The sequence below is a fragment of the Halichoerus grypus genome, chromosome 13, assembly GCF_964656455.1.
Source record: "Halichoerus grypus chromosome 13, mHalGry1.hap1.1, whole genome shotgun sequence".
Lineage (NCBI taxonomy): Eukaryota > Metazoa > Chordata > Mammalia > Carnivora > Phocidae > Halichoerus > Halichoerus grypus.
Window position 1 is genome coordinate 81,283,325 of NC_135724.1, and position 12,632 is coordinate 81,295,956.

Genomic DNA, 12,632 nt, shown 5'->3' on the forward strand with positions numbered 1-12,632 from the left:
TCCTGTTTAAAGCCATGGTTCATTTTTTTGTGCCTTTGTTAACAAAATCTGCATATTGATTTAATGTTTTATATTCTATATTATACTTTATCTTCTTTAGTATATAAAAGAAGTTGAAAAAACAAAGCTTTTAAAGTGTGCTCCCCGGGGTGCCTGGGTGGCTTAGTCGTTGGGCGTCTGCCTTCAGCTCAGGTCATGATCCCAGGGTCCTGGGATCGAGCCCCACATCGGGCTCTCTGCTCCGCGGGAAGCCTGCTTCTCCCTCTCCCACTCCCCCTGCTTGTGTTCCTGCTCTCCCTATCTCTGTCTCTGTCAAATAAATAAATAAAATCTTAAAATAATAATAATAATAAAGTGTGCTCCCTATTTAAAAATAAAAACCATGTCTCAGATTTATTATTTTGATTTGACAAGTCAGTGTTCTAATTGAAGGTAATAGAGAAGAGGTATTTTTCTTTTGTTAGATAAATAAGTGTTTTTTTAATTCTCTCAGCCAATGCCTAATGTCATCTTGAGTAAAGAAACTGAATTTTCAAGAGAAAATTTTTGGAGACATTGTTTTGGAAACATTTGAACCTTCTCATTTTCAGCTTCCGTTTTCCTCATTCTCTCTGCTTTGTCTTTCCACAGCCCACCAGTTTATAAGTCTTGGTTCCTAGTACTCATTACACCTCATGCTTTTTTTGAAGAGAATCAAGAGTACATCCATGTCTTTTCATTCTAAATTATCATCCTCAACAATGAATATTTTAAAATAATATTTTGAAAACTTTTCTGCTGCATAAAATATCTAATAGCTTTAGTAGTAACAGCTTGCGATTCTTTGTAGTAATACAATAGAAATGCAATTTCCTAATTCCTAATCCTTGTTTGTTTTGATCTTTCAGGGTCTTCTTTTTACTGTACAGTGTTATTTTTAAAATAACACCTTCTATATAACATGTACCCTCAAATGCCTTAGAGTTGCAGTTACAATTAAGGCAGAGAGAAAGGGTCACAGGCAAGAAAGAAAAGGTATGTTTGTAGTTGAGGTTTATTGGTAGGTAGATAATACAGTTATTGAAGGTTTATTTAGACTCCAAAAATGTTATGTAATTTGGAAAAGAAAAAAAAAGGCAGTTACAAATGGCACCAGTTTTCCCAGCATAAGGGATACTGTTGATGACTGGATTTAGCATCTGAGAATATGTTTTTTTAAGTGTAGCAATGGAATAGGTTTCCTTGTCTGCCACGTCTGTCTGCCTTTTTTCTCACTGCATTCCTTCCCTCTAAATAAAGCTCTACCTTTTAGTAATTACTTTGACCTACCTGTAAGTACATCCAGGAATCTGGGCCCCCTTATAACATGTGGTAATTACTAAATCCCCTTCTGGCTATCTGAGCAAGGTTTTTTTTTTAATAAACTTTTTGTCTTATTAATTGCATGCTCTGACCTATTCCATAATCAAAGTTGAAAAGTAATTTTCTAACCCTCTTATTTTTTCCTATAGGGATATTAAAGCAGGAAATATTCTTCTAACAGAGCCAGGTCAGGTGAAACTAGCTGATTTTGGATCTGCCTCAATGGCTTCTCCTGCCAACTCCTTTGTGGGCACACCTTACTGGTATGTAGAATTTAAAAACTAGAATTTTAAAATATACATACATGAACAAGATGGGCTCAAAGCATTGCTTTTGTTTTGTTTTTTGACAGTGTCTCACCATGTGCCTCAAATGAGATTTCATTAAAGGATAGAAAACTCACTGGCAAAAAAAAGAAACACTCTGACTTAGTATAAAATTTCCAGAGACTTTAAATTGTTCGAATAAGGTTGATGTCACTGTGTGTAAACTGAGCAGGATTATCAACTCACTGACCAAGCTCAGGTTTTAGATTTCATTTGAAGTTTCTTTTGAAACTTTCTCTTGAAGCAGAATCTCTAGGCAAGGACAAAGTAGCTTCTTTAACCTTCTCTAGTCAACAAGCATAAATATTACCTTTCAGTGAAAGAAATCCGGTTTCTTTTTTTTGTTGAGTTCTTTTTTTGAGACTTTTCTTAGTTTGTCACTCTGACTGAAAATTTCACCCCATCTGTTCAAGATGCCTTTCCTTCCTTTCATAGATAAACTAGAATTTCATTGTATCTTGGACAATGACTTATATCCCTGGATAATTACTTACCTATTAAAAAAATTAGCTACTATTTGAATTTCCTTTCTGTCAATGATCATCAAGTAGCATTTACTAAGCAGTCACTTACATATAGTAACAGAAAAAAAAAAAAACCATATTAAACTGATAAGACCCCTGCCCTCCTATGGAAATCCATTCTGGACAAACAATATCCATTATCATAGCCTGTTTGTTCATTTTTTGAGTTGTAATATCTTTGAAATATCTGATTATATTGTTTTAAATAGTTCCATAAGTATTTTCTATGTTGTCTATAGTTATTTGTTTAAGTATTTCCTACATATCAATCCTTTACAAATCTTTCTGAGGTAGCTACTAGAATTCTCTCCACATTACAGATGGGAAAACTGATATACAGAGAGGTTAAGTAATTTAGCCGTGGTAAAACTGATAGACAATGGTGGAACCAGGATTTATTGAAAATAATGTGTTGTTTCCTGTAAATCCTTGAGTATAATGTTTATGTTTTGAACAGTGTTTTTCCAAATGACTTGTATAAGGAAATAATACCTTTATTAGAGAAAATTTTAGACTGTGCTCAAACACAGTCTAAACACCAAACACCAAATCACTTCATTAGATGAATTTTGTTTTTAATTTGCAACTCAAATTTTGTACATTACACTTGGCAGGATGGCTCCAGAGGTGATCTTAGCTATGGACGAAGGACAGTATGATGGGAAAGTTGATATTTGGTCACTTGGAATCACCTGTATTGAATTGGGTAAGTGAAAGAGTTGTGTTTTTTTTTGTTTTTGTTTTTGTTTTTTAAGATTTTATTTATTTGACAGAGAGAGACACAGCGAGAGAGGGAACACAAGCAGGGGGAGTGGGAGAAGGGAAAAGCAGGCTTTCCGCCGATCAGGGAGCCCGATATGGGGCTCGATCCCAGGGCCCTGGGATTATGATCTGAGCCAAAGGCAGATGCTTAACAAGTGAGCCACCCAGGTGCCCCAAAAGAGTTGTTGTTATTGTACTTTTGAAAATCACTCCTGACTATAATTGTTAATTCATTCATCCTGCTATTATTTAATGGGTCACTGCTCTATGTGGGCCAGGCAGTGTGAATTTATTAAATTTTTTTTCTATGCTTTTGTATAACATCAGATTACTTTCTCTTTGCTACATTTTCGTGTTATTAATTTAAAAGAGTTTGAGCAGGTATAGCAAATAACAAATGTGGGAATATACAATAATAAGTATTAATATTTGAAAAACATCCATTCTCCATATCATGAATGATAACTTATGCCCTTCCTTCCCAGTAGTAATTTAATTTCGACGTGTATAAGGGAAATCTAAAAAAGTAATAGCAGGCTTATCCAAGATCTGACTGTAAAAACTCTATTTGACCCATTTACAGAGCAACCTCAGAGAAAACTTCTTGTTAGAAGATGCCCTCTGCTTTAAAGTTGTTCCCCAAACATTGTTACATTTACATAAAATTGTCTAACATACCACAGATTCTTGATTCTCTGGTTGTATTTTTTGAACTTTAAATGTATCCTGAAGTCACCTTTATCTGGGGTGACTTAACCAATGATTCTCAGGCAGATTTAACCAATGATTCTCAGGTCACTGGTGGGGCAGATAAGATTACTGTGGAGTTGGAGAAAGTGATGCACAGTTGACCTTCCAAAGCCACTGAGATCCGGCTCCAACATTGCCTTTATCTAGATTTTTATTTAAAATTTTTATCTATAATTATTTTATTTATAATTTTATAAATACATTTAATTTAATTTTTTCATCAGTTTTTAAAAATTTCTTCATCTAGTTTTTTGGGTTAATTTCCTCTACTCTGGTATCCAAATTGATCCTGTAAGAATTTCTGAGCTCCAGTTTGATTCTCAGACTGTAGTTTTCTTTATCCTGAAATGTTTGGCTTGTAAAGACAACTTGGGATACTTTGTATTGCATTTCCAATTGCTTCACTGACTCCTTCCTTGAACAAAGAAACATATGATAAAGATACAAGACTTGTCTTCTTTTTTTTTTTTAACCTTAAAGAAATATTACTTTTTAAAAAAACTGAATTCAGGGAGGAGAGTTAGAATATTTAATATTTAATTTTTTAAAAATAAGTAATATTCATATGGTTTATAAATCAAAAAATATAAAAAGACATGCAGTGAAAGAACTTCTCAGACCTCTGGCCCTATTGACCCATTTCCTTTCCGACCCCTGCCAGTACATACAGGGTACCACTGTTACTAATTTCTTGTATATCCTTCCAGAGCTTCTTTACAAATATACAAACAAATATGGATATACATGTATTACATTCCTTTTCTCACCCAAATTAACATATACAAGTGGTTCTGTATATTGATTTTTCACTTAACAACGTCTTGGAGATCTGTTTTATATTAGTAACTTAGACCTCTTTTTCTTTTTCTTTTTCTTTTTACTGGCATCATCTTACTCCTCCAGTATTACGGATATACCATAATTTATTTGACTGGTCCTCTGTTAAAGGATATTGAGGTGGTAGATTTCTTTTCTACATTCTTTTTTTTTTTTTTTAAGATTTTATTTATCTGAGTGAGAGAGAGAACATGAGCAAGGGGAGGGGCAGAGAAAGAAGCAGACTCCCCGCTGAGCAGGGAGCCTGATTCAGGGCTCCATTCCAGTACCCTGGGATCATGACCTGAGCCAAAGCAGACACTTAACCAACTGAACCACCCAGGCGTCCCTCTTTTTTACATTCTAATATTGTGTTATTCTCTCTTTCACTGCAAAGGAAATTAACTTAATTTATTCACACTGATTATGGAGAGGGAGACTCAGCAGAAATATTTGCATACTTTAAAAAGGACATATGATGCACTTCCAATAATACTATGTACAACTTTACAAGGTAGTCCTAAAAGTCAGAGGGCCAAAACTAGTCCAGACAATTTTGAAAAAGTAGAATTTGGACAGAAAAATCACTGTACCAAAATCCATACCATCATAATTAAATCAATACAGCATTGATGTAGGGAAAGACTAATATCCAATAGAACAGACAGTAAAACCTAGAAATGGACTCATGTATAAGTCAGATTTTGTTATAAGACTGGAAAAGCAGGGGCGCCTGCGTGGCTCAGTCGTTAAGCGTCTGCCTTCAGCTCAGGTCATGATCCCAGGGTCCTGGGATCGAGCCCCGCATCAGGCTCCCTGCTCCGCAGGAAGCCTGCTTTTCCCTCTCCCACTCCCCCTGCTTGTGTTCCCTCTCTCGCTGTGTCTCTCTCTGTCAAATAAATAAATAAAATCTTTAAATAAATAAATAAATAAAAAGACTGGAAAAGCATTATAAATCAGTGGGGAAAGGATGGCCCATTTGATAAATAATATGAGGCAATTTGTTAATTGTATAAGGAAAAACTATAATTAGATCCTAGCTTATGCCGTACACAAAAATAAAATTCCAGATTGGTTAAATACCCAAAAGTAAAAAGTAAAACTTTAAAACTTTTAGGAGAAGCCCTCTTATGACTCAGTTTCCTCATCTGCAAAGTAGAGACAACAATGCTACAAAGCAGGTGCTATTATGAAGATTAATGAATATATAAAGTATTTATCAATGGATACTTGGGCTGCTTCCATATCTTGGCTATTGTAAGTAATGCTGCAGTAAACATGGGAGTGCATATATCTTTTTGAATTAGTGTTTTCATTTTCTTTGGGTAAATACCCAGGAGTAGAGTTTTTGGATCATATGGTCTTTTCTATTTTTAATTTTTTGAGGAAATTCCTTACTGTTTTTCACAGGGGCTGTACCAATTTACATTCCCACCAAAAGTGAATGGATAAAGAAGATGTTGTATACACACACACACACACACACACACACACAGAAATATTACTCAGCCATAAAAAAGAATGAAATCTTGCCATTTTGTGACAACATGGATGGACCTAGAAGGTATTATGCTACATGAAATTAGTGAGAGAGAGAAAGACAAATACAACATGATTTCACTTATATGTGGAATCTAAACAAATAAATGAATAAACAAATAACAGAATCAGACCCATAAATACAATGAACAAACAGATGATTGCCAGAGGGGAGAGGGGTGGGGGATGGGCAAAATGGGTGAAGGGGAGTGGGAGATACAGGCTTTCAGTTATGGAATGACTAAGTCACAGGAATAAAAGTCACAGGCATGAGGAATATAGTCAATGGTATTATAATAGCCTTGCATGGTGACAGATAGTAGCTACACTTGCAGTGAGCATAGCATAATGTAAAGGGTTGTTGAATCACTGTGTTGTACTACTGAAACTAAGTAACATCCTATGTCACCTATACTCTCTCTCTCTTTCTCTCTCTATATATGAAATACTTAAAATATGGCATGCCATGTAATAAACACTATATAAATGTAATTATTATTACTATTATTACTATAGGAGTATATACCTTTATGGGTGTGGGAAGAATTTTTCTAAAAATATTTTTGAGGGGCTCCTGAGTGGCTCAGTCCTTAAGCATCTGCCTTCAGCTCAGGTCATGATCCCAGGGTCCTGGGATCGAGCCCCGCATGGGGCTCCCTGCTCAGCAGGAAGCCTGCTTCTCCCTCTCACGCTCCCCCTGCCTGTGTTCCCCCTCTCGCTGTCTCTCTCTCTGTCAAATAAATAAATAAAATCTTGAAAAATATATATATATATTCATATATATATATTTTTGAAAACATTGACAAATATGACAACTTTTAGTACTTTAAAATATAAAGCTATGTGGGGCACCTGAGTGGCTCAGTCGGTTAAGCGTCTGCCTTCGGCTCAGGTCATGATCCCTGGGTCCTGGGATCGAGCCCCATATCGGGCTCCCTGCTCAGAGGGGAGCCTGCTTCTCCTTCTCCTCCCCACCTGAGTGCTCTCTCTCACTATCTCTGTCACTGTCTCTCACTCTCAAATAAATAAAAAAAAATCTTAAAAAAAAAAATATATAAAGCTATGTAAAATACAAAAATTAAAAGATAAGCCAGAGACTAATAGAAAGTAGTTTCAACATACCTAACCAACAGAGTATTGGCCCAGAATTTTTAAAGATTTCTTATCATTTACCACATTTCTTTATCAAAAATAAAAAGACAAACAGCCAGTAGAAAAATGGGCAAAGAATATAATCAGCAAGTTCACTGAAAAAGAAACCTAAATGGACACCAAACATTCAAAGATACTCAGGCTCGTTAGTAATAAGGGAAATGCAAATTAATACCTTATCACACTGGGGCACCTGGGTGGCATCCAACTCTTGATCTCAGCTCGGGTCTTGATCTCAGGGTCATGAGTTCAAGCCCTGTGTTGGGTTCCATGCTGGTCATGGAGCCTACTTTAAAAAACAAACGAACAAAAAACTTTTTCACATTTATCAGACTGGCAAAAGTTCTTAAGTCTGAGGATAATAAATAAATTTTGGGAAACTACTAAGGAAACAGGAACTCATTCATTATTTGTAGAAATGTAAATTGATATAACAACTTTGGGGTGTAAATTATCAACATCTAGTAAAGTCGATGAGTAGTCTCAGTGGCCCAGAATTTCACTTCTAAGTGTATTCCTTAAAGAAATAGTTATGCATATACACTGGAAATGTGTACAAGAATGAAACCTTGTGTAGAAGCTAGAAAAGGTTGAAACAATCTAAATTCTTATCCAAGGAGGAATGGATAAATTAATTATGGAATACTGTATCACAGTTAACGATGAACTGGATCTACAGGTATCATCATGGATAAATCTCAAAAATCATAACATTGATGCAGAAAAAGCATTTGACAAAAATACAGCATCCTTTCTTAACAAAAGCCCTCAACAAAGTAGGGATAGGTGGAACATAACTCAACATCATAAAGGCCATATACGGAAGACCCACAGCTAATATCATCCTCAATGGGGAAAAACAGAGCCTTTCCCCTATAGTCAGGAACAAGACAGGGATGTCAATTCTCACCATTACTATTTAACATAGTACTGGAAGTCTAGCTTCAGCAGTCAGACAACAAAAAGAAATAAAAGGCATCCAAATCAGCAAGGAAGAAGTCAAACTTTCATTATTTGCATAGGACATGATACTCTATGTAGAAAACCTGAAAGATTCCACCAAAAAATTGCTAGAACTAATTCATGAATTCTGCGAAGTTGCAGGATATAAAATCAATGTGCGGGGGCGCCTTGGTGGCTCAGATGGTTAAGTGTCTGCCTTCAGCTCAAGGTCATGATCCTGGGGTCCTGGGATCGAGCCCCACATTGGGCTCCTGGCTCAGCAGGGAGCCTGCTTCTCCCTCTCCCTCTGCCTCTCCCCCTGCTCATGCTCTCTCTCTCTCTGTATCTCTGTCAAATGAATAAATAAATAAATCTTTTTTAAAAATGTGATTTAATCTTAAAAAAAAAATAAACTCAATGTGCAAAAATCTGTTGCCTTTCCATACACCAATAATGAAGCTCCAGAAAAAGAAATCAAGGCATAGATCCCATTTGCAATTGCACCAAAAACAATGAGATACCTAGGAATAAACCTAACTAAAGAGGTAAAAGATGTGTGAAAATTATAGAACACTTGTGAAAGAAATTGAAGAGGACACAAAGAAATGTAAAAGCACTCCAAGCTCATGGATTAGAAGAACAAACATTGTTAAAATGTCTATACTACCCAAAGCTATCTACACATTTAATACAATCCCTATCAAAATAACACCAGCATTCTTCACAGAGCTAGAACAAACAATCCTAAAATTTGTATGGGACCACAAAAGACCCTGAATACGAAAGCAATCCTGAAAAAGAAAAAACTGGAGGCATTACAATTCTAGATTTCAAGCTATATTACAAAGCTGTAGTCATCAAGACAGTATGGTACTGGCACAAAAATAGACACACAGATCAATGGAACAGAATAGAGAATCCAGAATTGGACCCACAACTATATGGTCAACTAATCTTCAAGAAAGCAGGAAAGAATGTCCAATGGAAAAAAGTCTCTTCAACCAATGGTGTTGGGAAAACTGGACAACATGCAAAAGAAAGAAACTGGACCAATTTCTTACACCATACACAAAAATAAATTCAAAATGGATGAAGGACCTAAATGTGAGACAGGAAACCATCAAAATCCTAGAGGAGAATACAGGCAGAAAATTCTTTGACCTCGGCTATAGCAACTTCTTACTAGACATGTTGCCGGAGGCAAGGGAAACAAAAGCAAAAATGAACTATTGGGGCTTCATCAAGATAAAAAGCTTCTGCACAGTGAAGGAGACAATCAACAAAACTAAAAGGCAGCCTACAGAATGGGAGAAGATATTTGCAAACGACATCAGATAAAGGGTTAGTATCCAAAATCTATAAACAGCTTACCAAACTCAACACCCAAAGAACAAATAATTCAATCAAGAAATGGGCAGAAGACATGAACAGACATTTTTCCAAAGAAGACATCCAGATGGCTAACAGACACATGAGAAAATGCTCAACATCACTCATCATCAGGGAAATACAAATCAAAACCACAATGAGATACCACCTCACACCTGTCAGAATGGCTAAAATTAACACAAGAAACAACAGGTGTTGGTGAGGCTGTGGTATTCTTGCATTGTTGGTGGGAATGCAAACTGGTACAGCCACTCTGGAGAATAGTATGGAGATTGCTCAAAAAGTTAAAACTAGAACTACCCTATGACGCAGCAATTGCAGTACTAGGTATTTACCCAAAGGATATGAAAATACAGATTTGAAGGGGTACATGCACCCCAATGTTTATAGCAGCATTATCAACAATAACCAAACTATGGAGAGAGCCCAACTGTCCATTGACTAATGAATGGATAAAGAAAATGTGGTATATATACAATGGAATGTTACTCAGCCATCAAAAAGAATGAAATCTCACCATTTGCAATGATGTGGATAGAGCTAGAGTATATTATGCTAAGTGAAATAAGTCAGAGAAAGACAAATACCATATGACCTCAATCATGTGGAATTTAAGAAAGAAAACAGATGAACATATGAGAAGGGGGGACAGAAAAAAGGGAGAGAGGGAAATAAACCATAAGAGACTCTTAATGATAGAAAACAGAGGGTTGATGGAGGGAGGTGAGGGGGGATGAGAGATGGATGAAGAGGTTTAAGGAGGTCACTTTTTGTGATGAGCACTGGGTGTTATATGTAAGTGATGAATCACTGAATTCTACTCCAGAAACCAGTATTGCACTGTATGTTAACTAATTTAACATTAAATTTAAATTTAAAAAAATTATAAGACTGAATATTTAATGAACAAAGAAAGTTGCAAAAGTATAGGTACAGTATGATACCAATTATGAAAATTTTATAAACACTTCTTTATATTGTTTGAGTGTGTGTATGTTAGTATATATATATTTTTAAAGCATAAGAACATAGATGTAAAAGATGTAATTTCAAAATAGAACATTCTCTGGAGAGAGGAAGAAGAATAAAGTTATATCTACTTTATTACTTTTTTTTGGAAGAAAGTTCTGAAACAAATATGGCAAAATACTGATTAAATGGTAGGTATCATTATCTGCAAATTTTAAAGATTTTATTTACTTACTTTGAGAGGGGAGAAGGGGCAAAGGGAGAGGCAGAGAACTTCAAACAGGCACTGCACCCGGCACAGAGTCTGTCGTGGGGGCTCCATCCCACAACCCTGAGATCATGACCCCAGCTGAAACCAAGAGTCAGATGCTTAACCAACTGAGCCACCCAGGCACCCGGAAGAATTTAACTTTTTAAAAATGAGAAATAGGGGCACCTAGGTGGCTCAGTCAGTTAAGCGTCTGCCTTCAGCTCAGGTCATGATCCCAGGGTCTTGGGATCGGGCCCCATGTCGGGCTCCCTGCTCAGCGGGAGAGTCTGCTTCTCCCTCTCCTCACTGCTTGTGCTCTTTCTCCCTATCTCTGTCACTATCTGTCTCTCTCCAATAAATAAAATCTTAAAAAAAAAAAGAGAGAGAGAAATAAATGTACATTCCTGTGGTTTAAAAAAAAACAAAAACAAGAACCTGCCCTCTGCCTAGCACAGAGTTAGCAATTTGGAATAAATTTTAAAATTAGACACCCTGGATTTGAATTTTGGCTTTACCAACACTTAGCTGGCAGGACCACCCCAAATGCACTAACACCAGCAGGCATCCACATAATCTAGCATGTGACTGACACCTTTTGGAGTTGTATAACATGTTCATCCTGACTGTGAGAGTTTGGACAACTTTCTCAACTTGCTTGAGCCTCAGTTTTCTCACCTAAGTGAAAATATCAATACATATACCCTAGATATTGTCAACTTCAATAAGATAACATATGTAAAGTGTTTAACATAATGCCTACCACAGAACAAAGGCTCAATAACAGCTAATTGCATTTGTATGTAGGATTATTCCTATTTTTGTCATTTATATTCTAAAATGAACCAGAATTAAACATAACACTGATGCCGTAGCAGCAATTCATCTGTTATGAAAATTTAAGAGGATGTACTACCTAAGTTGAACTTTACAGCTAATTAGCGTCCACCCATTGTTTTAACAAGTTTTTTTCTTACCATAATCTTTCTAAATATACGGTGGATTCTACCCTTTCCAACCTTCTTAAATAGAGCAAACAACGTGTACCTTTTTTTTTTTTAAGATTTTATTTATTTATTTGAGAGAGAGAGAGAATGAGGGATAACACAAGCAGGGGGAGCAGCAGAGGGAGAGGGAGAAGCAGGCTTCCCGCTGAGCAGGGAGCCGGATGCGGGGCTTGATCCCAGGATCCTGGGATCATGACCTGAGCTGAAGGCAGATGCTTAACGACTGAGCCACCCAGGCGCCCCTAACATGTACCTTTTTATGATGATTCAAGATCACCATCCCATCACTTTTTGTACTGTGTAGATGTAGTAATGACTGAAGTTTCAAACAGCAGTTCACACTGGTTGAAATAGGTACTTATCCCAGGAGATACTTTTAGAACTTCCTCTCTTGAGAGAGGCCCTGGTATATGCTTAATTTCTGATTTTATTTTTTATAAAAATGAATTAAAGTATGTATGAAAACACGGTCTCGGTATCAGCCTAACTTAGATTGCCTTTTATACAATGATTTTCGGAATTAAAGAACAAAGTAGCCATCTCGGGGTGCCTGGGTGGCTCAGTCATTAAGCATCTGCCTTCGGCTCAGGTCATGATCCCAGGGTCCTGGGATCGAGCCCCACGTTGGGCTCCCTGCTCTGTGGGAAGCCTGCTTCTCCCTCTCCCGTCCCCCTGCTTGTGTTCCCTCTCTCACTGTGTCTCTCTCGTCAAATAAATAAATAAAATCTTAAAAAAAAAAAAAAAAAGCACAAAGTAGCCATCTCCTGAATTGTCTTATCCTCCACAATGGCTATTCCTGCAAACTGACAGATGATACTACTGAATTATACTTACAAACATAGACTGTGTGGTCAGACAAATGTGAGTT

General features: G+C 36.6%; 1 protein-coding gene across 2 annotated transcripts in view; it reads left to right on the forward strand.

Moving 5' to 3' along the window:
- The window catches only part of TAOK3 (TAO kinase 3), a 190,598-nt gene that overhangs the window by 108,138 nt on the left and 69,828 nt on the right, over positions 1–12,632 (forward strand). For both annotated transcript variants that reach the window (XM_078060912.1, XM_078060913.1), the window contains 2 exons: positions 1,491–1,604; positions 2,806–2,897. In XM_078060912.1, coding sequence (XP_077917038.1) covers positions 1,491–1,604; positions 2,806–2,897 — 206 coding nt within the window. The remainder of the gene's footprint in view (positions 1–1,490; positions 1,605–2,805; positions 2,898–12,632) is intronic.